Source organism: Perna viridis, chromosome 8, assembly GCF_037379345.1.
Source record: "Perna viridis isolate PV_CMFRI_1.1 ecotype Kerala chromosome 8, ASM3737934v1, whole genome shotgun sequence".
Classification (NCBI taxonomy): domain Eukaryota; kingdom Metazoa; phylum Mollusca; class Bivalvia; order Mytilida; family Mytilidae; genus Perna; species Perna viridis.
Window position 1 is genome coordinate 34,439,029 of NC_142452.1, and position 26,107 is coordinate 34,465,135.

General features: G+C 33.9%; 1 protein-coding gene across 2 annotated transcripts; it reads right to left on the bottom strand.

The window, feature by feature from the left end:
* Window positions 1–483: 483 nt before the first annotated feature.
* On the bottom strand, window positions 484–18,627 carry LOC148610333 (uncharacterized). Of its 2 annotated transcripts, XR_015914799.1 has the most exons (4): window positions 18,523–18,620; window positions 14,064–14,176; window positions 12,055–12,134; window positions 7,633–11,752 (listed from the first exon to the last, which is right to left on the bottom strand). XR_015914799.1 is itself a non-coding variant. In XM_088542809.1 (3 exons), exons 2-3 carry the CDS (start codon window positions 14,076–14,078, stop codon window positions 4,033–4,035), a joined length of 1,872 nt encoding a protein of 623 aa, XP_088398935.1. In that variant the 5' UTR covers window positions 14,079–14,176; window positions 18,523–18,627; the 3' UTR covers window positions 484–4,032. The 2 variants fall into 2 exon arrangements, 1 of the variants encoding a protein (XP_088398935.1); XM_088542809.1 differs by lacking the exons at window positions 7,633–11,752; window positions 12,055–12,134 and adding an exon at window positions 484–5,889 and having other exon boundaries at window positions 18,523–18,627.
* Window positions 18,628–26,107: the final 7,480 nt, after the last annotated feature.

The window sequence follows — 26,107 nt, forward strand, 5'->3', positions numbered from 1 at the left end:
CATTCTTTCGATTACCGCCATAACCTTGATTCCCTTGATTACTCTTACATGTATCATTCAAACGCCGCTCTTGTTAACCTCTGAGGACAATGCAAAAAGAATTCTGCGTAGAAAGAAAAAAAATGTCCCTTATTCAGTTAATTATACAATTAAGTAACAGAGTCAGTATGTCTGTACTGGGCATTACACAACCACAACTTCATCAGAATAACTAGAGACTATTGTTGAATTCAACACTTTATGTTCTTTGATGTGTATGTCTGTTTTCCATGTCTGGTCTTTCTCCCTGGATTACATTCTTTTGATTACCGCTATAACCTTGGTTCCCTTGATTACTCTTTCAATTTGTCTCCATCACATCAACCCAAGCACTACTCTAAACTCAAAAGCAAAAACTGCGTCAAATCATGACGGAATTTCCAAAAACCAATCAAAACCAAAGATCAATAATTACGTGTACATTTCAATATAGTTTACTTCAAATATGGCTTTACTAATGCTTTATTTTATTAATATATCAAATACAACAATATAAGAATTTTACAATACAAAGTAAATACACATATAACATAATATAAGGGTAAAATTCCACACTACTACATTAAGAAGATAATTCTTCTTCTTAATTCAATAGTGAATTTGTTTTGAATCATTTTGCAGTATTTCTGATATTTGGCTATCAACTTTAAAGCCAATGCAGCAGTAAGATGAACATTTTCTGCTAAAGTCAGTTTCTAGGACATTCCTTAATGAAATGTTTTCATTCATAGTTTTAATAATACATTAAATTAAGCACTGAAACATTGCTAAATGCATCTTTATATGTATATACCACACAAGCACAAGTCAAATTAAGGCTATGCCACAGTCAAGTAATCCCGGTCTCTTCAGGCGAGACAATTATTTGTTTTTTGAAAAGATTTCATAGTGAAATGTTTATAAAAAGTTCACTATAATTTGATTTTTTAATGTTTTCAATTCACAGTATATAATAAATATAATCAATGTAGTATACATACCCATAATTTTGGAAGACATCTGCACACACAGACATATATAAATTCTAGTTTAAATTAATACAATATAAATATATTTACAATTCATCAGTGCATTTCCGGAAGCCTCAGCAAGATTTCATTGAACAAGAGGCTTCATAGAGCAAGTATCACTCAACTTTCACAGAATTAGAAATGGTAGCCTGCCCGTCAGCCCAAGGCTGGCTATTTTTTGGCAGGGCTGGCTAGAATTTGAGTGAACTTCCTACCCTGCTTTTGTACAACCATACCAGCATCAAGAGCTATTCTCACTACTTGCCAAAAGATTGAAACAAAACAAAGATACACAAAAATACTAAATTAAGAACTCCTTAATGTGAAGCATTTTCCAAGCAAACAAAAGCAGAAAATCGTATACTCTGCACAACTATAAATTAAATGCTTATAACATTTAATCTGGGTCAGACCCAAACTGACACATGAAACACTTCAAAAGGTTATCACTAACAACTGATTTGCCTTGTAACAGTCACTATCACAAAACAAAGAAAACTGAAGAAAGATATCTTTGTCAATTTGAACATGTCCAAAGGTTGACAGACTCTCACTGCTTTATAGCCCTTGTAGCTCAAAAACCAAAAAAAAAAGCCCAAATCTGATCGTATTAAGAGGACTGAAATTTTCATAAGGAACCCAAAGGAAAACTAGAAGTCCTGTTTATCACAGTAGCCCTGCCTCATTCGTTAGTATGATTTTTTTAAGTAAATCAAATGTGTCTATAAGGCACTAATGATGGCCCCGCTCACTAGATTTGCCAAATTAGGAACATGTTTATTTTTGTATGAAGACATGGTTTGCAGATTCAGTTCAGAAATCCTTCCTAGACTTGTGATACTCATGGTCTGTTGGTTCAGCTCAATCCTTCCAAGACTTACAATGACAAATTGTTCCAGCACTGTAACTCAAAAAATTTGGGGATAAAAAATCCCCATATCAGTTCTATGTAGGATACCCCAAGGAACATTCATACCAAGTTTGGTTCTAATTAGTTAAGTAGTTTCAAGAGAAGAAGAGTTTTGTATAATTAAAAATTACGATGAGGATGACAACCAACGCCAAGTAATGGCAATAGCTCATCTGGCCGTTGGCCAGGTGAGCTGAAAAGGACTACTATTACATATATTAGTATTGAATAATACATAAATATCTCCACCAATAAATATGAATAAAAGCCAACATATTGTAAAAAAAAGTTATGAAATTAAAACAAAAAAACATCAATATAGGCCAAGCACAGCAAGCTAAAACATGATGGATCATAAACAAAGAAATACATTAGCTTACATAACATTCACAGTTAACTGAGGAGCTATGCCAGCGCAGCATGATACAACTGCAACATATTGACAAGGAAAAAATTTAGACATGTGGTCACAATAATATATTTGATCAATCATAATGTATAAATCTTAAGATAAATCTCTTCTCACTGTTCAGCCCTTTACATCACTCTCTTCTAGACAAACAAGAGACTCCCAGGAGCCTGAATCGCTCACCTGGTTGAATTTTGCCTTTCAAGGGCAATAAATTAAACAAGAAGTTGTCCAACAATTTCGACTCAAGAAAACTTTGATAGGACTTATCAAAAGGATCATTTCAGTAAATGAATGTCTAAATCTATCATTGTTTTCAAGACAATGGCTGAAAACTGTATAAAAAAAAAAACTTGTCATTTTCCTCTGTCAAGGGCAATAACTCTTATAAGAAAGCGTATGACAAATTTTACGCCTGAAGACCTTTGTAGTCCTGAAAATAAGGATCATTTCAGTTAAAGGAAGAATTTGGCTAAACTTAACAGTTTTGGAGATATATGCAAAAAAGTACTGTCTGACCCCTATGCTCTATTTTTAGTAACGGTGGCCATGTTTTTCGACCAATCAAGAAATCCCCACATCAGTTCTATGCAGGATACCCAAAGGAACATATATACCAATTTTGGTTCTAATCAGTCCAATAGTTTCAGAGGGGAAGAATTTTGTAAAATTGTTAATGACGACGACGGACGCCAAGTCACGGCAATAGCTCACATGGCCTTTGGCCAGATGAGCTAAAAAAGGCTTGAACCCTCCAAATTCTTATTTCTTAGATTTACAAGTTTATACCTCTGCATTCTTCACAACTAACATTCCAGTTCACAGGCCCCAAATGCATTTTTCAGAAATTTTTATACAGTGACTGTTGGCCTGTAGTACAGTCGACTCTCGTTGTCTCGAACTCGGATGACTCGAAATTTCGGTTAAGTCGAAATTTTGTCGAAGTCCGGAAAAAAATGCCTATTTGTCTATGTTATTTTACTTCTTTTTAGTCGAAACTGGATGAGTCGAAATTTCGGTTTTCTCGAAGTAAAAATTAAGTCCCTTCAATGAATTTCCTTGTAAAAGTCAATGGTTATCTCGAACTTATTAGGGTAAATTACATGTCAAAGTGTCAAATCATTTTACCTGTCGAGGCCCTGTGTCACCATTAATTAGTTTATTACACCTTTCGATGTTGATTTTGATTTGATGACTTGTTACCTGTATTTCTATAATTAATAAAACTATGAAATATTTTATTAATGCAATTAGATTTCTTTTATTTAATGATCAAAGACCATTGTCGGCATTTGTGTTTTTGACAAGATGTCTACGCTTGGGTGTGTATAAAATAATTACCGTTATCCGAACTCAATGGGTCGTTAAAATAAGATTGTTGTTATTAAAATCTTGATGTTTTATTAATTACAGTATGACAACCCAGTGTACACAGAATATGTAACCGGATCCAGTTGTACTTATTTTGTCATTCTCGTCCATGGTTATCTCCCCTTTCTGCTGCTCGAACTTCATTGATTTCGTTAAGTCGAACTTCGGTTGAGTCGAACTTTTCTCCTGGTCCCTCCAATTTCGAGATAACGAGAGTCAACTGTACTTAATTTTACAGGCCAACCTCCATTTTGAGTTTCTTTTGTAGTTTAGTATAGATCATTGTCTGTTATTTAAGACTCTCTTATCATTTCTACAATACCCGTCAACAATTTGTTCTCCTTTAACAAACCATACAGGCTTAGGTGGGTTAAGTTCACAACTGAGACATTGTCAAATAACATATTGCCAGTTAATGTGTATACATCTTTTTCCTTCCTGGTGACTAAGATCATGACATGAAGATTTACATTTTTTATTATGTCTTTAAAAATATTGAGAGCTTCCCCAATAGAGACTCCAGTATGTGTTGCACCAGTTGCTACTTGTACCAAATACAGTGTATGTAGTTTTGTTTTTCTCCTTTTGGAAGGAGTCCTGGTATATTCACTTTCTTCTGTTTCTGTGTATAACACATAATCAATTCCTTTCAAATTATGAAATGATGGATAAACCATTAAAGAGCGTTCTTTATTCATTTCTATCTCTTTTCGCATGAAGACTGCCAACCTTGCAATATTCTTGTCATGTCTCTGATAAGCACCTCTAATAGATATTTTCTGAAGATCATTTAAGTTTGGTTGGAGAAAAGTAATATCTCTGGGCATGAGAACAAGTACTCCATTACATTGATCTAACACACAATTGCTTGATGTTGGTGATACTTCACAATGACTTTCTATTGATATTTGAGGAACTATTAAAGATTTAAGCTGGTATTGCAACCAAATAAGTTCATATTCAAATTCTTTTCTTATGCCTCCAGACTGGAAGCAGGTAACTAACATTGCACTGGAGTCAATGTTGTACTTGTTATCAATGATATCTTCAATCTTAAAGCGGAAGACTTCTCTCCAATGAATGTATAATTCAGGCAACAACAAAGAAACTTTTACATACTCATCACCCTCAGCGAGACCAAGTTCAGAAAATCGGAGATCATTATCAACATCATCTTTGTTTACAACATTTACTTCAGCACGGAAGATATTCACCGCTATCATAAACAAATCATACTGATTCAGGGCAAGAATAACATTTTCAGTTGCTTTCATCTGATGCAAAAGTATTTTAGTGTGTATAGAAAATTTGCAGCACAGCTGTTTTACCATTGAATTGTTGTCAGAATCTACTACTTCATTGAACTTCAACTTAAACTTTGTTATATCATTTGCTAAACTAGTTTTGTATCTCATCAGAAAATAGTTTATGCTCTTCCCTTCTTTCATGTCTTTATCATACTTATCTCCATCATGCACAAACATATGTCTTACTCTTTGTAGCAATCGTGGTGTTAAAGGAAATTTGTCCTTACATCTATCATATAGTTCACTCACAAATTGTTTTTGATTTTCCAAGCTGTACTGAACTTTTTTCAGAGACTCAATCCAGATTTCTACAAATTCTTCCCAACTTAGCTGCCAACTCATTTCAAACAAATAATTAAACTGTCTTTTAGTAGCACTTGCTGAAAAGCCTGTTTCAATAAGAATTGTTTTAGATACTGCTGCTTCAAGTTCAATTTCTTGAACAATGCTTCTGTTAAAAATTGTAACATGGTCGATAATTAAAATATCTGAAGACTGCATTGTTTTCATATAATCTTTCAACTTCCTCTTCTGGGAGTCTCCTCTGACAACATCCATGTCAATGTAATGGATAGGACTGTCATGACTGTTAATACAAGAAAGTACATAATAAACTGCTGTGGAGGATTTCCCAATACCCTGAATTCCAACAAAAGTGCTATTCTCTTCATCTACTGGTTCCCTTTCAATGCTTTTTTTTAAAGTGTCACAAAAAAAGTCATGAAATTTTGTCCTAGCAAAATATTTGTTGACACCACTGTACTTCTCTATGTTAACAAAAGTTCTAAAATATGGAGATACCTTTTTGGACTTGGCTATCTCCCAAATGGTAGGATCCAATTCCTGAAAAAGAAATAATGATTGCAATGTAATAAATTAACTTATCCCTACTGAAATATTTCCCCATGCCGCCATGGGATACAATATTTGGGAGATTTTCCAATTAGAAATATTGCCTAATTTGACAATATATTAAAGTATAGTTTCTTAACAGGGGTTAAAAATTTGTTCGGGAAGACCCGAGCCCTGGACTTTTTCATCTTTTGTACAATAAGCCTGAACAATGTTTTGTCAAGTTCCAATCGTAAGATATATAAATGCAATTTTGTTATCTGATATTCTTATATATATTTCTATGTTTGCAGGGAAGAAGACACAGTGTCAGTTGATTCCGTCTCCGGTCTGATGCATTGTTTCTGCTTTTTTAACCGTGAAATTGTAATTGAGCAACGATATTCTCCTCAAAAGTTGATATTTATCATACCAGCATGTCAAAAAATGCATCTAGTCAAGCGCACATGTGACTCAGACTTCAGAATGACTAATGACCACACTATAGGTGTAATACCACTATTTCTGGTCTCCTTTACTTTTTATGTTAAATTCAGCTTTTTAGAAGGCTCAATTTTTTTTTACATCAGTACAGATGGTGCTAAAGGGGTATCATTATGATAATCACCCTTTACCTTAACTCTCATAAAAATATCAACATACTTTATGTGCCTTCTCAAAAAGAACGGTAAAGTTAAAGTAGACAGGTGCAGAAATCACTACTTTTGTTTTGAAATTTAGCTATATCAAGGGGCCTAGAATTTTTGTTCAGAATTGTTTTACCCTACACTGAATAAAGAAAAAAAAGTTTTTAGAGTATTACTGATTCATTCAGCTTTCAGATGACACCAAGTTTGTATACCTCTACGAAACAAGGAGAATGATAGGGTGCAATATTGGGACTACTTCGTGTCATAATGAAGTACTTTCTTGTATGTGCAGGCGACTGGTTTCCGAAATAGTGGTATTACACCTATATAGTTACATTACGGCGCACTGTTTCGCACACCAAGTTTCCCCCGTCAAATTTTGTAAAATTTAAAATTAAAAGTTGAAATTTGGTGGATATATTGTTTAAATATAGATAAGCATTTATACATAGACAGATGTAATATATGTTATGGTAAACAGGTGTAATTTAAATGAAAAATGGTATCCGGAACATTTTAGTCCCCTGCCGTATTAGGTTCTCTCCTCAGAATCAGATGGCTGATTTTCAAAATACCTTATTTCGCACAAACTTTTGGGATTAAAATTGTGAGAGAATGAATTGAAAAAGGTCTTATTATTTTTACCTTTTTTCCACCTACTCCACGCATGCTTTGATCCTGAGGTAGTGTCTAAGTGCCTGATATTTTATAAAACATAGTATTGGCTGTTGGTTCTGGAAAGGCACCCCTGAGTTGTACTAAAACTCAGTAATATTTTTTTCAGTATGTTACCACGGCTACTGGATTTTATAAGAATAATCTCTACATTATTTATAAATGACTTGAACCTCAACACACCAAGGATTTCAAAAATATGCACTTTTTTATATGACAAAGCACTAGAAATTTCTGTGTTGACTGCCTCAAGACAGCTTTATTTAAAAAAAATGAGACCAAATTTTCAGAAATGCCCTAACTATATTGTACTGTCTAATCAATAGATCGATCTAGTGAATACCCATTCTAAAAATTAAGTTACAAGTATTTTAAGGTCAGGGAAAACATAGAGAAACATGGTCCAAATAATGACAACAAAATCTTTCAAAAACGAATTTTTATTTTTTTAGATTTGCCATGCCCAACAGAATTATTTCATTGAAAAACAGCAAATCTGAGGTTCAATTTTTTAAGTCCCGGATTGGGCTTTTAAGAATTTTCAGCCCCTGCTTAATATATGAGATTTATTGGTACACTCCTTGAGACGTACACGTTTCCCATTTGAGCGTTCCTGCATCGTTTATGGTGCATTTTCACAACGTTTTACGTTCGTTTAAACACATGATAGAAACGCTCTTTTAAACGCACAATAGAAGTGTTCGTTTAAATGTATGCTCCAAGCGTGCATTTAAACGAACACTTCTATCGTGTATAAATGCACAATAGGAGCATTCGTTTAAATAAGTTCAAATAAATTTCACATCTTAAAGACACGTGGTATACTTATATTGTCTTTTTACTCCAATATCTATATATTGATGCAAGGTTTTTAATGATTTTTTCCTGTTGATTTTCCCTCTAATGAACCTTTTGTGTCATATTAAGCAATCGACATAAAGGGCTAGCTTATAAGGGTTATCTCATATACTAATTGACATAATGAAAGATAAACACTTGAATTATAATACATCTGTATTTCAGCAATTAAGGAGCTATACCAGTGCAGCATGATACAACCACAGCATATTTACAAGAAAAAACTTACACATACATGGACCCAATTATATGTTTATTCAAACCTATTGAAGTGTTCTCTGCAGAAAGAGCTTAGAAATCTTTTGAAATCTAGACTATACATAAATACCTTTTCACAAATATATTATACTCCTTGGCAAAATGGTCCAGTATCCTCTAAAATTTTATAGTTTGAGTTTAAAATTCAATATCTTTTGATGGATATATGATATTCATATGTTCAAGTGACTTTGATTTCTGGCCCTTTATTGGCTTAAAGGCCTCTTTTTAGCTCACCTGGCCATAGGCCATGTGAGCGTTTACCATCACTTGGTGTCCATGGTCATCATCTGTCGTCATTAACAATACTTCGAACATTTTCTTCTCTGAAACTACTGAATGGATTTGGATGAAACTTATTATGATTATTTTTAGATTATCCTGCACAAAATGACTGTTTCAATTTTTGATCTGTTCAAAAACATGGCCACCATTACTAAAATTAGAACATATTTGCCAGACAAAGGGTCAAGAAACAGTAAAAAATGCCGGTCATTGACAGACAAATTTTGCAAATGACCGATAACCATTCTCCAATATCGGACATAAAAAATTTGCCAACCCTTATAAATTACTGTCTGGGTGATTTTTTAGTGTACCTGTCTCCTAATCGTTTATTGGAAATTAATTGACAGGCTGGGTCAATATTAGCCGATGTGCAGCCACCTGTGGTTGTGATTTACCTGTTACTGATTAGTTGATAAATAATCAACATTTTCTTTCAACTCAGAATTTTTTGGCTGCTTGCTGATGTGATGAGATATGATGTTTTGTTTACATGCTTGAACTTCCACATGTAGTTGAAACCAAATTTGTTCACTTGTTCAGATATTTTGTAAAAGACAGAGTATGTGATGAAATAACACAACATTTATTTTTAAATAACTACAAAAAATTTTTTTTTTTAAGCTAGTTAATTCTCGATCTGACCTTTTAAAAGAATGACACAAACGTCTGCTGAAGTTTGATAAAATGACCGAAGGGGCTGTCAAAGAGCAAGACAGCAGTTTTTTGCATATATCTCCAATACCATTAGGTTTAACCAAATTCTGACAAGGATAAAAGTGTTCAGCGTGATGAGATCTATTTGTGATGAAATTTTGGTGAAGATCTGTTGACCCATGTTAGATTTATTGCCCTTTTTTGACGTTTTCTGCTATATTTGATGTTATCACTTTCAAAAAACTTCTCCATAGAAACTACATTACAGAATTCAATGAAATTTGGCATAACGGATTTTTAGGACATCCTAAACAAAATGACAGTTTCGATTTTAGATTGGTGAAAAAATTTGGCTGCCATTAGTAAAAATAGAACATAAGGGTCAGCCAGCAGTTTTTTGCATACATGTATATCTCCAATACTGTTAGGTTTAACCAAATTCTTACATAGGGTAAAAGTGTTCACCATGATGTTGGAATTATTGCCCTTTTTGGACCTTTTTGCAGTTTTTGATGTTGATACTTTAAAAAAATCTTCTCCTCAGAATCTTCTGTACACCATGAAAGTAGGTATTACTGTTTTTTTGGGTATCCTGCACAAAATGACCGTTTGAATTTTTGATTGATGAAAAAAACATGGCTGTTGTTACTAAAGACAGAACTTTGCAAATAGCTCAAAAACAGTTGAATTCAGCCAAATTCTGATGGAGAGTGATCTTGATCACCATCAGTAGAAGGACCTTTGCCAAAATTTTCAAAACGATTTGTTGCCTGTTTGTAGGATTTATAGCCCCAGAATCAGAGATTTTTGTTGTTGGAATGTTTACAACTCTCGGGAACCAACTGCAACAAAATTTAGCAAGAAGCTTCCAGGATTGCTTACCTCGTTAAATTTTTGTTTATCAAGGGCAATAACTCTAACAAGAATGTTCTCCAACAATTTTGACTCCCCAGACTTTAGTAAGACTTATCATAAGGATCATTTCAGCAATTGAAAGTTTCATACTATCTGTTAGTTTTCAAGATACTGACTGAAAACTGCTAAAAATGTAATTTTTTGCATTAAAGGGCAATAACTCTTACAGGGAGTAGTCTGACAACTTCGATACCTGGAGACTTCTGTAGGCCTTATAATAAAAATCATTTCAGCAATTGCATGTTTCATTTCATCTCTCATATTTTGAAAGATGTTGGCTGAAAATTGTGAAAAAAAAGTCATTTTTCACCTCTCAAGAGCAATAACACCTACATGGAGTCGTCTGACAACTTTGATCCCTCAGAGATTTTCGTAGACCTTCTAATTAGGATCATTTCAGCAATTGAAAGATATTGGCTAAACCTAACTGTTTTGGAGATGTATGCAAAAATCTGTTGACTGACCCCGTTGTTCTATTTTTAGAAACTGCGGCCAAGTCTTTTTAACCAATCAAAAATCCAAACGGATACCCTGAAAAACAAAAATACCAACTTTCAATGAATTCTGTACAGTAGTTTTTTAGAAGAAGATTTTTGAAATTGAAAACAGCAAAAAACGTCCAAAAAGGGCAATAACTCCAACATTTGACAACAGATTTTCACCAATATGACCATAGATAGATCTCATCATGGTGAATACTTTCCCTTTTTCAAAATTTGGTTGCAAAAGTCTGCTATCTGACCCCTATGGTCTATTTTTAGTAATGGCGGCCAGGTTTTTTAACCAATCAAAAATCCATACATCATTTTATGCAGTAATAAACCTAAGGAACAATCATCTTAAGTTTCATCCAAATCCTTACAGTAGTTTTGGAGGAGATGTTTGAAGAATTGTTCACGATGACAAATGACGACCACAGATACCAAGTGATGGCAAAAGCTCACATGGCCTACAAAATTCATTTCTTTCAGGATCTCCCCTATAATCTGATCATATAAAATTTTTCACAAGTCAAAAAAACATGAAAATGAAAGTTACCCATTATTAAAGATAAACATGATATTCTAAGTTGACAGACAGTATACAATGTAGCATTGATTTTTTAGGCAGCCATTTGAATGAAATGACTGTCATTTGGCAAAATGGTCTGTTTCTAGTAACGGCAGCCATGTTTTTTGCCAGATCAAAAATCCCCACACAAGGAACATTCATGCAAAGTTTGTTTACAATCCTATTAAGTAGTTTCCAGGGCATAATCTAGGATTCAATGAATAGGAGAAGTGACTTCTCCCTTCCAGGACTGAGTCTGGAATGGGGACAAATCATACTTCACCGCTAGAATATTTTTTCGCATTGATATGACCTTGATATCTCAAGGACATGTATTCTAACAAATAATAAACAAATAAGTTGAATATTGTAATTCGACTTTCTACACTTGGAAGTTAATAAGTAAATGTATTATAAGTAACTGTAATTGAATATAGAAAGTGATCAGATGGTCATTGAGAACTTGTTTCTTGAAGTAACATGTTCTTAAAGTCTAAGAATGGTCTGTACTTTCATGTGGTCTCTTCCTGAAAAAAAAAAATATATATATATATATATATAAATCAACTCTGTTCTGACATAATGATGAGTACACTTGCATTATAATTGATACAAAGCACAAATCAACCTGCACAGACATGTGCATGTCCATGTATGTTTACATGTTTAGTGGGATTATTTTCAAATAATTGATAGTTATAATTTAAATTGAAAAGTGAATGACTGCATCTTGATATGGCAGTCTGTTATCCAATAAATTTCCCTGATTTTTGTTAAGAAGTGATTATTTATCAACTACCCAAAATAATATAATATGTCAAAAACTGACCATCATAATTTCCGGTTGTTTGACACTGCCATTTTGAGTTAGAATTGGATTTCATGAACTTTGATCAGCAGGACTAAAAGCTGCAAAAGCACAATAAAATCTTCCATCTTATACAAAAAAGATATTTAAGACCGATAAATGCAAATAAACCTACATGTTCTTCATAAAACACGAAAACAACTGTTCTACAAATCATCTAGTTGAGTTGGTTAATCAAATTGTCAATACATATGTAATTTTATATTGGCCCTGTTATAGGTTTCAGTCAAAAATATTGGCCTCGACAGCCTTATTGGCTCTTGGCGATGCCTCGGGACCAATATGACAGACCTCAAACCTATAACAAGGCCAATAGGAAATTACATACCTTTTAACTTATATTATAGTTAGCTTAATTACCCTTTTTTTGGCCTTATAAAAACAAATTGTCACTTCAGACGCGCATGCACTTATACACACAACTATGATCCAAGATGAACCTACCAATAATTAATTTTCTTTTAAAACCATTGAAATCACTGCAAGAGTCTCTCTATGAGTAAATAAATTAATTGTTGTCATCAAATTAAATATTTAATCAAGGAACACAAAATATACATGTACCTTACCTTTTGTGATTGTTTTCCTTTGATTTTGAACTCAATAAGTTCATGTTTCATTCAAATATGTTCTTCTGGTTTTATCCATTATCAAAGTCGCTAGATGGGGCGAAATATCCCCTGGATTGCTTGGAACTGATGACAATTAAGTGAACTTCTTCCAATTCAAGTTTTCTCTTTGTTACAAAAATTGCCGCCATTTTGGTTGTTTATTACCTGGAAGGTCTCTCTTTGGTCAAATTTCACAGCAATTTCACTTCTCTTAAAAGAACACAAGCTGGCAACTTTTCTTTATTTTCAAAAATTCTTGGCGACTAAAATCTACATTTTGCTGTCTAGATTATGCCCTGGTTTCGGAGGGAAGGATGTTTGAAAAAGTTAACGGACTATGACAGATGGACGACAGAAACATAGTGATGGCAATAGCTCACAATGCCTTTCGGCCAGGTGAGCTTAAAATAGCAAAACAAAGTTGAGAAAGGGCAATAACTCCAACATGGCTAAACAGATTAACACGATAAATTGACCACAGATAGATCTCATCATGCTGAACACTTTTACCCAATGTCAGAATTGGGCTAAACATAACGGTTCTGGAGATAAATACAAAAAAAAAACGGTCTGACCCCTACTTTCTTTTTCCAATTATAGTGGCCATGTTTTTTTTTTATGAATCAAAAATCCCCACAACTGTTCTATACAAGATACCCAAAGGAACAGTCACACCAAGTTTGGTTCCAGTTGGTCAAGCAGTGTCAGAAGAGAAGAGTATTGAAAAATTGTTAACAATGGTGAACACCTTCGGCCAGGTGAGCTTAAAAGGTGGCAACAAACATCATTTGTTAATAGAAAATAACAAAAATGCTTACAATGGATGCCAAAACCCTTGAAAAATTGCAAGAAGTCCTTGTTTTAACATGAAACCAAGTAATTTTCTGAAAGTCATGTTTAGGAAAAAGAAGCAGGCAACACCTTTTAGTATTTTCTAGTCGTTTAGAATTCCCCACCCTCTTACAGCTGTAAACTGTCTTGTAATTACACTATTTCTGACTGTCTTAAGGTCAATTTTGCTGCTGGCATTTACTCTTGGTCAGTAAAAAATATGGTAGGTTTATTACAGAGTTCTCCCCATAATTTTGGAATAGCACAGTGCTTACTGTCATAGCACAGCTCTTTTCATCTTCAACCAAAATTATAGCACAGCGCCCATAGTGCATTTTAACTAAAAATAATTACTGATAGCACAGTGCTAAGAAATTAAAGCACTGTAAAGTACAGTGCTATAATGGCCTGGGGAGAACACTGTATTATCCATGTATCTCACTGACATAATGGTGCCACTTTGCATCCCACTTCATGCACTGACAAAAAGGGTGTATTCAACTCGCTCCTACAAGTGAGAAAGCTTACCAGATGCTTCGGCATGGTCGGGTGTTTCTATGGGTCCATACGGCTGAATTGAGAATCAGAAGTACAATGTAGCAGTTACTCTATCATAACACTGATGAAAATCAATCCGGCACCTGAAAGTACATTTGAATTTGTGAAACAAATGTTTAAATTCATTAGAAATATCATGTGCACTTACTATAATGCATTGCATGGTCACAACAACTACATCTTACAGCACAGTTAATGACTCCTATGATGTTTCTTGTGGTGCAGCTTAATACAACTGCAGAGGTTAAACAGTTCAGGCAAATATACATGTAGGAACAATATTCAATCTCTGTACAGCTATATTTTGGATTGTGAAGAAATGTTTAGCACAACATAAGCATCTGGATAGAAAGGAAAATGTTCCAAGAACTTCAAAATTTGAAACTAATTATTATACAAAAGAAATAAGTAATTTAAACATGTACAAAGTTTCAGGAAATGATTAATTTCAATAAAGGTCCCTATTTCTAAATGGTTTGGACCACACCACTAAAATCAATCAAAATATTTTGGGTATGAATCCTTTTAGTATGTCATTTTCATTGATATTCATACAGTTTGACTGAAGTTACATGCATTAGGACTTTTTCTACCTTTGATTTACTGTCGATTATCTCCCCTATTCCCAATGACAAAAGTGTCTTTTTTTCCCAAAATTCATCAACAATTTCCCAACTGAAGCAACAATATGAAAGTTTTCATGTGATTTGTCTGTTGGTGTAGCTAGTTGAAATGGACATGTATCTAAAGACATGATTCATTTCAATGATTGTGGCGGCTAAAATCTGAATGATCTAAAAAATTTAGTCATGTCATTAAAAATTCAGCATGATCTGTTTTTGTACATATTTATAATTTGTTGATGTGTTATTTTTTATTCACAGCTCTAACTCCTATGAGTAAGAGATATCATGTAGAAACATTACTTTGTGTTTTTAGCAAGTAATAATGCTATCTTTTGTTACTTTTGATTTTAGTTATTTATGTTCTTTGTTGTGTATGTCTGTTTTCCATGTCTGGTCTTTGTCCCTGCATAACATTCTTTTGATTACCGCTATAACCTTGGTTCCCTTGATTACTTTTTTTGACACTTTTAAATGGATAATAACTATTAATCATCATAAATAAAACACTTTGAAAATTGAATTGATTGTTGCAATTTGATTCAAGTGTCGGACTTGTAAAAACAGTCTGGTGATGCTTTTAGTTTCTAACAGTTTTAATAATTCAGTGGCTTTTCCAGAAATAAAAGAAATAACAAATGTAATTACAGGTCCCAAGATATCTACACAATGTGTACATAAGAACTGTAAAGTAGAAGGCTTTAATCAGGACTGATAATATAGTCAGTAATAATTATAAGTTACAGTATTATGTTCGAACGAGGACAAGAGAGCGACCTCAGTCAGTTGTTTTTGACCCCTAAAATGCTTCAAGTTATCTCTTATGTCTGAGACAGTTTTTATTCAAAGTACATTTCAAATACAACCTACAAATATCATTATTTTCATGATAAGTTGCATTAAACTATTTCAAACTCTCACTGATGCTGATCGATGTTTACTCCCATATAAATATAATTCCTTGACAAACTGCACACCAATATAGTAGTCTATTTTTAGAAATTTTCATGAACACATTGTTTAAATGTCTCTGATGTGTTTCTGGTAATCAAATGGACTTCAATTAATTAAAACTCAAAACAGGACAGATACGAGTATGTATAAACCGAAATGTCTTTTTTTTATGATTTTAATGTTTTATTTGATAATCGTTAATACCACATTAAAGCAGAGGACGCTTACCCTACCGGTTCACCTGGTCCATGCTCCCAGTTTTTAGTGGAGTCTGAGTTGCTCATTTACTTTTGCTACTATGTATGTATGATTTTAGTTACTTTATCTTCTTTGTGATGTATGACTGTTTTCCATGTCTGGTCTTTGTCCCTGGATTACATTCTTTTGATTACCGCTATAACCTTGGTTCCCTTGATTACTCTTCCAATAGTCTCACCCCATGCAGGTTCGGGTGTCATCAAATAGGCCTTCAGCAGCGCTAAGCTTGTTATAAAAGGCGACTAAATAGTGCTTAGAACCCTAGCCGGGGGCTAAGGCCCTCTGCTCATAGAGTAAGTGGGTTGTGTGCCCCAGGTGGTGGAATGGGGTACCCATGTCATGTTACATGCTGGAGTTGTCAGGCTATAATAAGGAAACCCTGACTGCAAACCATAGTGGTGCACCGAGTTGGGAAATATGCCATGTTCATCGCATGTTAAAGAACCCTGCTGTAGTATTCGATGGGAGTAGGAACCTTTGCGCTCCGCCACAGGAGGTTAAATTGCCTGACCCTACCAATCCCTCTCTTTTTCTAGTGGTAAAAAGATTTGTCGACCCTATTATCCTTGTGCCCTATCCTTTTTTTCATTTCATCATCATCATCATTTCATGTTCATTTTATCATCCATTGTATGTTCATCGCCTGAATATAGCTGAAAAATTTCTGCTCGGGCGTTAAACCCCAATAATCAATCAATCAACTAATAGTCTCAACTGCTGTGTTATAATAGCAACAGCTTTGATTAAAGCTGAACAAATCAAATATTGATTATCATTGTTGGCAAAATCAATAAGATTAAAAAAGCTAAATGATTTCTGTATTTTTTTTTTAAATGAAAACTTTTCATTTAATAAAATATAGGAAGTATCAATAGTTCAATGCAATTTGATAAAGATCAATGTGATCGGAGTGGGAGGAAGACAATCTTAATTTATACAACAATGTTTTAACAATCTCAGCAATAGTCTGACAGAGAAAAAGCAGTTCAATTTGCCTAACTTTTATGAAAATGCCATGGATGGAATCCCAAAAGTTCTAAAGAATTGTTTAATGAAACAATTCAATCGAAAACGATGTTTTAACGTCTAAGTTCTTCTTGTTAAATTATGAAGAACTTGTTAAATGCACATGGTTTAATGGCATCAACAAAATGACCACACCTACCAAGGTTTTAATTTCTCTAGAGGTGTGGACAAGCCTACGTAAGGGAGAACTTGGTATAATTGAAATAGACAATAGACTGAAAAAATTGTTGATTTCTATGTTGTAGCTAGTGCTATTAGCAAGCACCGCAAAGCGGTGTGAGCTCTACTGTTATTACGTGTACTGTTTAAATTTCCCTTAAGGTTCCCCAATATACTAACGAAAGAAAAGTCACAGTCCCAGAATAGTGTTATATCTAGGATTAGAAAAGGGCATGGTAATTTTTTTTTTTCAAAAGTCACTTTTTGTCGCGATGTTTGATTTTTAGGGCACATTGATTTGTTTAAAACTTGTTATACAAATTAAAAAATCAAAGACACATCTGAATTAAAACATTTTTATTAGAACTAAAACTTAATTTCAAAAAGTCACATACTTGCCAACTTTTGAAAATAACAATGAGGGTGTTTACAATACATAGGACATGTGAATCAACATTTTCGGGACATATTTTGCAAACTGCATGGGTTTTACTGTAGTAATGTACCAATGAGACAATCACTAGCATTAAAGGGCCTTTTACAGTTGAACAAATTTTACATGCACTATAGTCTATAATATATTATAAGTTTGTTTTTGTGTTTGATTCCTCCAACCCATTTAAAATTCCTGTTTATTTTTCGAATTCCCAAAAAATGCGCATTAAACAAAAAAATGAAAATATCCGATGAAAACATGAAAGAGTAACATAAAATGCGTGGTATAATGTTATAAAACTACCCTGTGGCTCTGGTATTAGCGTCGGTTTGGTTTTTGTTTGTTTGTTTGTTGGGGTTTAACGTCCGAGCAGCAATATTTCAGCTATATTCAGACGATGAACATGAAATTGATGATGAAATGAACATGAAATGATGAAATGAAAAAAGGGATGGGACACAAGGAGAATGGGGTCAACAAATTTTGATTGTCACTGGAAATAGGGAGAGGTGGGTAGGGTCAGGCAATTTAGCCTCCTGTGGCTGTGGTGGACCCCTATGGTTCCTACTCCGGGAGAATACCACAGTAGGGTTCTTTAACGTGCGAGGAACGTGGCATCTTTCCCAACATGGTGCACCACTATGGTTTGCGGTCAGGTTTTCCGTATTATAGCCTGACAGTGACAACCCCAGCATGTAATACGCCAGGGGTACCCCATTTCACCACCTGGGGCACACATCCCAATTGCTCTGTGGGCAGAGCGGCCTAGCCCCCGGCTAGGGTTCTGAGCACTATTTAGTCGCCTTTTACGCCAAGCTAAGCGCTGCTGCAGGCCTATTCTTTTAACACCCGGACCTGCACGGGGCGCGTCGGTTTGGAACTGTTAGTGTAACGTTCATAGTAAATGTGAAGTGCGTTTTCTATGCAAGTTCATTTCAACAGGAAAACCCAGACTGGCAAATAACCACTTTACCCAGGACAATTCTGTGAAGCTTCGTGTCTGCTGCTTACAAATTTCTGATTTTTGACGATCACTGTGGAGCTGGTGTTATATGGCGCGTGCAAACTAGTACTTGCAAAATCCGAAACGAAATCAAAGCGAAACGAAACGAAATTAAGGCTAGAAACCACTAATTCCACTTCCCATAGGCTTCAATGCTGATTTCACAATATTCAATGGCTTCTCTGGATTAGTTAGGTCTCAGTATCGTATTAATTTTCCCATAGACTTCTTTAGTGAAGTGCATATTTTTTAGGATTTAAAAAAATATACATGTTAACTGATTCAATAAAACATTCACTTATGTAGCATTTCTAAGGACATCTAAAAAAAGTTTGGCATCTTATAGTGCGATATTTGCTCAATTTAATATGTCATTGTTACTATCTATTGACAAACATTTGTTTGTAGAGAGGCAAAAAAAAATGCACTATCTTTTTATAGCCTCCATGTTTTGAAGTACACCCGCTCATGCAGGGATACCAATGCGATACTGGAACCTATTACTAATAAACATTTCAATATAATCATAAAAATGGTTTTATTTCTTCAACAGTATTCATGTTCATACTGAAAATCCAGAAAATCACTGCCCTGCTACAAACATGAGTTTTTTCTATTCAAATTTTTATACAGTATGCTTCCGATAAGATGAACATAAATGATTTTGGGCAGGGGAGTGGACTGCTATTCCAAGTAGCATGGCCATGTGAATGGTATAGTCCGCATTAGATGTGATGAGCATGCCTATTTTAAGAAGGAATGCTCCATGTGAAGTAGTTTGGTTATACTAAGAATACATGCACTTGAATGCCAGTCTCCTCAACAAACCTGGCTGTCTTCTGTAGGTCATCCGCATGTCCATACAGTTTCTCTGTAATGGGTTGGGTTTGGTTTATCCCATATCATCTCTCTCTGTGCCTGGTGTAACTTGCACGTCTGCAGAAAGTGTTCTGTATTCTGCTATGCTTCTAAACAGGGACACATAGGTGATGGTATGACATTTAAAACTCTGTACAGATGTTGGTTGAGCCTGTTGTGTCCTATCCTGAGCCTGAAGATTGTAGTTTAGTTCAGATCGTTTTATTTGATGGTAGCTATCTTGCTTCTGAGGGGTTTTGTGCAAAGACTTGATGATGGTCTTCATCTCTGTGTAGCAGACAGGATTTTCATCTTGCTGTTGTTGAGCGCCTTCTTTTGCTAGCTTATCTGCTTTTTCATTTCCGATTATTCCGCAATGTGAAGATATTTACTGTATGGCAGTTTTAAGGTTCACTGGCGCCTTAAAAGCAGATAACCTCGGGTAGCTGGGGCTCGTAAACCTTGGAGGTTAGCCCATCTAGGAGCAGGAAAACTCTGATCTAAAACCACCGCTGCCTTGCGGCTAAACCCTTCGACAGGGAAAGGCTTCAGAAAACAACCTCGAGAAAAATCCAGAACCAGGAATCTGTAACTTTCTTCCTGTACTTCCAGGAACAGAAGTTTTGTTCAAAAGCTAAGGGTGAGGTAACCTCGACAGAAGATGTAGAGTACTGAAGACGGGGGTGTTGGACGATACAGCGCCCTCGAACAGACCACAACACCACGCACAAACAGCCAAAATGACACTTGAAACCATAAAATGTGATGACCATGTATTTTTTGGTAGGTATGTGCTATTCGAAGTAGTATGGCAATTTTAAGAGTACCGTCCTAATATGTTGTGATGGGCGTGTTTGTCTTTAGTTTAAAAGTACTAATTTAAGTAGCATGGCTATGTTAAGAATATGTTATGAATCAGATCAGTATGTATGCTTTGGGTAGAAAAGTACTATTTCAAGTAGTATGGCCATATCAGGAGAAGAGTTCAAATAAGATATGGTGAGCCTGATTGATTTTCAGTAAAGACATGTTATTTAGAGTGGTGTGATCAAAAGTGCATCATAAGCTGTGATGAACAAGTACAATTTATTTCTGGTTTTAAAGAGCTATTCCACGTAGTCTAGATATGTTAAAATTAGTTACAAATCAGACGTAATGAGCATGTATAATTAGGTAGGAAAGTGCTACTTCAATGGTTACGGCCTTATTAATAGAAAAGTCGTCATCACATGTGGTAGGCATGCATTTCTTTTGGATAGGTAAATCCGGTTTCAAAATGTATGCCCAAGTAAAGAGTGCATTCCGAATCAAATGTGATGAGATTGATTTTGTGTATGAAAGTAATTTTTGTATTTTTTTAAGTAAAGTATGGCACTTTAAAGAGTATAGTCACTTTAGGCTGGATCATATTAAATGGACATGTATGTTTCGCTTAGGAAAGAGCTATTTCAACTAGCATGGCCATGTTTACATTACAGCAGAATCAAATGTGATCAGCAAGAATGTTTTGGGTAGGAAATTGATATTTCACATAGTGTGTCTTTTTAGAACATACAGACTGCATCAGATGAGCTTGTTTGATTTGGGTAGGATAGATCTATCTCTCATAGTGTGGCTTTGTTATAATAATAGTACGAAACAGATGTTATAAGCACAAGTGGTGTGGGACGGAAAGTGCCGTTTCAAGCAGTATGGGCATGTTAAAATTTTTTTACAGATGATTTTGAATACATATGGTCAATTTATCGGGTAACTGTAGGAAAAAAACTTGCAGGCGCCACTATATGCTGAACTACCTCCGAGTTCTGTTTATAGTTAACTTGCATTCTAAACATCTGACTGAAATAAATCCATATTTTTTAAATTTACTTCCAAAAGAAATTTTCCGTCGAATTGAAAGCCCCTGTAAACATGAATTAACCATGTCCGTATTCTATAATGTCGAATACTTGTTTTGTTTTGCTTTTTTGCAGTTTTTTTTTTTGTAAGTCATAAAATAAAAGATTGCAATCTGCGAGATGCGTTTGCAGATTATGGGAGTTGCTAGTCGACGCAGTGCGAAGATAAAAGAAATAAACCCCCGCTTGCTACCACACCAATCAAACCCTATCGCGACAAGATGTTTATTAAAATCTCATTGTCAGGTCGAACGTATTACGTTTCGCATATAAATGATTTTTTATCTTTAAAACCATTAATAAAAGCTTCTATTAAAGTTTTTGATCATACCATCAAACCAATTCTCCTATATGGTGCTGAGATATGGGGATATTTTAACCCATACAAAACTAGACTTAAAAAGGAAGTTTTACCACTCGATGATATATACCGAAGACTTATATGTGAAAAACTTCATGTAAAATTTTCAAAATTTATTTTGAGTGTTCATAAAAGGTCAACAAATTTAGCAGTATTGTCAGAACTAGGTCGCTTTCCACTTCACTTTGATATTATCAAATCATTGATAAAATATTGATATGGACTAGAAAATTTACAGTCGGACTTTCCATTGCTTCAACAGGCCTATGCAGAATCCAAAAATGTGTTTAGACAAAATAAACCCTCATGGTATGGATCAATAAAATACATTATGAACATTGTTCAGGATATAAAAGATAGTATAGCAAACATGACTCAATGCTCATTTGAACGAATCTCTAAACTGATCCTTTCTCAGCACTATAGAGAGACATGGGTAAGAAATTTGAGAAAGAACAATGAAGGCAAACTTAATGTATATGCTAAAATTAAAAACAATTTTGGGCTAAAGAAATACTTATCTCAAGTAAATTTTTAGCAAAGGAGAAAAATTACAAAGCTGCGCATCTCATCTCATAGACTAGAGATAGAAACAGGGCGTTATCATGGCATTCCTAGACAAAATAGATTATGTCGCAGATGCGCCTCAGGAGAAGTAGACGATGAAGTACATTTTCTTTTTTCATGCTCATGAAATAAAACAGAGAGAGATATAATATATGAGTTAATAATATCTACATGTCCACATTTTATTAACCTCAGTGATGAAAACAAATTGATATGGATCTTAAATTGTGAAAACTCTATTATTTTATCTGGTTTAAGTGATCTTGTTATATCAAGTGGGCAACGTGAGCTTTACCATACATGTATCGTCTGTGCGAGACTCAGTTGTAAAAATAATAAAGGACATTAAAAAGGGGGGTCCACCCGGATGAAATTTTTACCTCTCAAGTGCAATATTTTTTATTTATAATTAAGCAGCAAGCAAAATCACAATTTCTATTTGAAAAATGTTAATTAATAGGGGAATTTTTTTTCAATTAATGCGTAACTTGAACAATTTTTTTCGTCAAAATTCCAACACAATCCCGCTCTTTCCCTCGCTCTCAAAATGGTCAATAACTTTATAGGACTTTGCAATACTTAACATTTTCATCTATCAACATCAATATCAGTTTTGGCCTGTCAGATCAAGTACCGGAAATATTACAGTTCTCCACGGATGGGATGGTGGGAATATTTTACAGATATCATGTGACGTAAACAAAATTCAGACGACAGCTGCTAATTCAAAACAAGAAAATGATTACCTATCCTAAGGTGAAAGGAAGGTGAAACCTTTAAACGCTCCTGAAGAAACATTATTTCAAAGAACCTTTCTGGCCTTTTTATAAATTAATTTTGTCAGCACTGATATACTTTTCTTAATATGAGCAATTTTGCAAATTCTGGGTTCGACAAATAATGCAGTATATTTCATTCTGTATAATTCATGTCTGAAACCTCTTCTTCATATACCTCCAACTATTCCTATTATATTGAAGACTATCACTTACAAATTTCTCAGAAATCAACTAAATTTTATAGCATGCAGAACAAACTAACAAAAATGAAAAAAAAGTGCTTTAAAAAAAGCAGCATTTTTTAAATTTACCATAATCAGTCAATCAATGCATAGAGCAAAACTTGAGATGTATTTAAAAGTAAAAAAGAGGACAAAAAAAAAAACAAAACAAAAAAAAACTTGACAACCATGCAGCATTGCTTACCTTAAAAGTGCTGTTTATGCTTTTGATGATCCAGTTACATGCTTGACATTGGCTGTTAATGGCAGACCTTAGGGCATGCATGGAGGCAGGGATTGAATTTAAAAAAAAAATGTCTATTTTTTTTGTTTTGTTTTGTTTGTCTGAGTTGAACTTATATATGTGTAGAATTCCACACACAAATATTAACATTTCTAATATGTGTACTAAAATTAAATAGCAAGTCTATACTCTTAAATTTCATCGCCCCTGGAATGGTATATGTTGTTATAGCTGAGGCATATATTTATTTAATTTTTTAAAAATTTATAATATACAAAAAAAAAATGGTTAGAAACTGGTATGTTTCAAACCACAAAAAAAAACATTTATTTAAAGAAATAAAAAACTGTAACTTTTCAATTATTTTTATTCAACTCCTGCTTCAAACTCATAGGTAATTATGTTTTTATTAAAGTGTGTTTTTAGAAATATAATATTGTTCATTGTAATCAAAGATGTTCAGAGACTGGTATGTCTCACACCAATGACATAACTATTGGTTTTATTTCTTACTTGTAGTATCAAATAATGAAATACATTTAAGTACAAAAATGTCCATGAATTCAATATCTAAAAATATAGAACTGGACTGACTTTTAATTTATTTGTATAATGGTACATTGCACATCACTGTCTTCTTTGTTGGTGTCATCTGAAACCTCTTTAATTTCATGCACTGTACATAATTAAATATTTGTTGGTTTATAAAATTTTAGTTCTGAACTACAAAAGGAAGATTGACAACTGGTTATGACAATTATATTCTATAGAATTTAACAATGAATATATGGAAGTTGATGTACACCATATCTCTTTCCAATCATACCACCAGATGCCACACCCCAAAAAGTTTGGGATTAATTTTGAAGGTTGTGAATGAAATAATTAAGGAATTACATGCTTAAAAAGGGTTACTCTGATTCTGGTGAAATTCTTATCCTGTATAAAAATTCTTATCTCAATAAAATTCAACGCTGTGTCAAGTTTGAATGGTAAATCTTAACTAGCTCCGTTTGTTTTAGGTTAAACATCTGTAATAGCATAAAGTTACCCCCCCCCCCACCCCCACCCCCACCCCCTTTGCAAGCCTTTTTTTTTTGTTTTATGTAACAATATTGTTTACATATCTAAATCAAAATTGTTCCACCAAGTACCAATTAAATTATTAAAAAATAATGCTTTTTCTAGTTCCAATTTATGAAATTTATATTAAATTTGAGATAATATACTATTTTAGTACAGTTTAAAAGTTTTCAAACAATGCTGTGAGTTCCAATTTTTGGGCATTCACAGTTATCAAATTTGACAAGACTAAAGTGTTACTAAATGAAATTTCTTAATTTTGTAGTTTGATTAAACCAATGTTGTGTGTAATCTGTCTAATTTCGCATGATTAATTCAAGAAGAAAGTGAACCAGTGTGGTACACATGCTATTATACCAGATATCTGATAAATAATCATCTGGATGTACACCATTGTACATGAAGTCATAACAAAATTTGGTGGACTTTCTTTTTTTGTTATTTTTCATGTGCGTTTTATGTTTAATGATAGGTTTATGCCAGCAAATATTTTTCATACCTCTCTTAGAATTCAACTCACAAATTTGGTCATTTAGGGCTGTAACATCCTGTTCAAGACTTTTTTGGGCCTCTGCAATATCCTCATCACTAAACCAGCTCTTAGTAAGTCGAAACCATCCAGTATGAACATAAAATTTGTTCTTGTTAAAATCTCTGTACTATGAGATTGAAGCAGGAGGAATGGTAGAAAAAATGACAGGAATTTGTCTCTCAAATAGATCTTTTAGCATAGCAGTATACTCTGATATAATGCTGTCAAAATTACTGCTTTCTCTGAAGTAAGATAACTCAGCCCCAAATTCATGTTTTATTTTGGTTGTAAGGTCACATAAACCAGCACAAAAAATAACAAATATTCGATCTCCTTTATCTAGAGAAATGGAATTAATTTCCATTCTTATATCCTCATAAATCTGGGATATAAGACCCCCATACCTGATTTTAATGCGAGTCCTGAAGTTTTTAAGAAAGGGTTTATGTAGGAATATGTAGTGTAATAATTTAGCCCCCCTAGAGGTGCATCCAGATATAAAGTAACTGGTCAAATAATTATGAACATATACATAATTTGCAAAAGCAGATGTTTTAGATTTGGTTGTTTTAGCCAGTGTGCAAAGTTAATTTTTTATTGCTATCCAAACCCCCTGAGAGGGTACAAAACTACAAAGATAAAAATATAATCATAAGAACTGTGAAATTACAATCTTAGAATAAGAAATAATAAGACCAAATAATTGTTACAATTTGACAATACACTACTATAAAATTAATTTCTTCTGACTTGATTATATGTGTGAATAATTGGGAATGTGAAAATAAAATAGATTTGGTATGTTTTAGAATAAATGCTATAGATTTGGTTAATCTAAGCAAGAGATTGGTACATCTTTCATATGTGTAAATAATTGGTAATGTGAAAATGATATACATGTAGATTTAGTGTGTTTTAGTAAGAGATTGGTATACCTCCCACTAAAAACAGATATTTCAATTATACAATGAGTGTTTAATACATATGATGATATAACTTCAAGTGGCTTTAC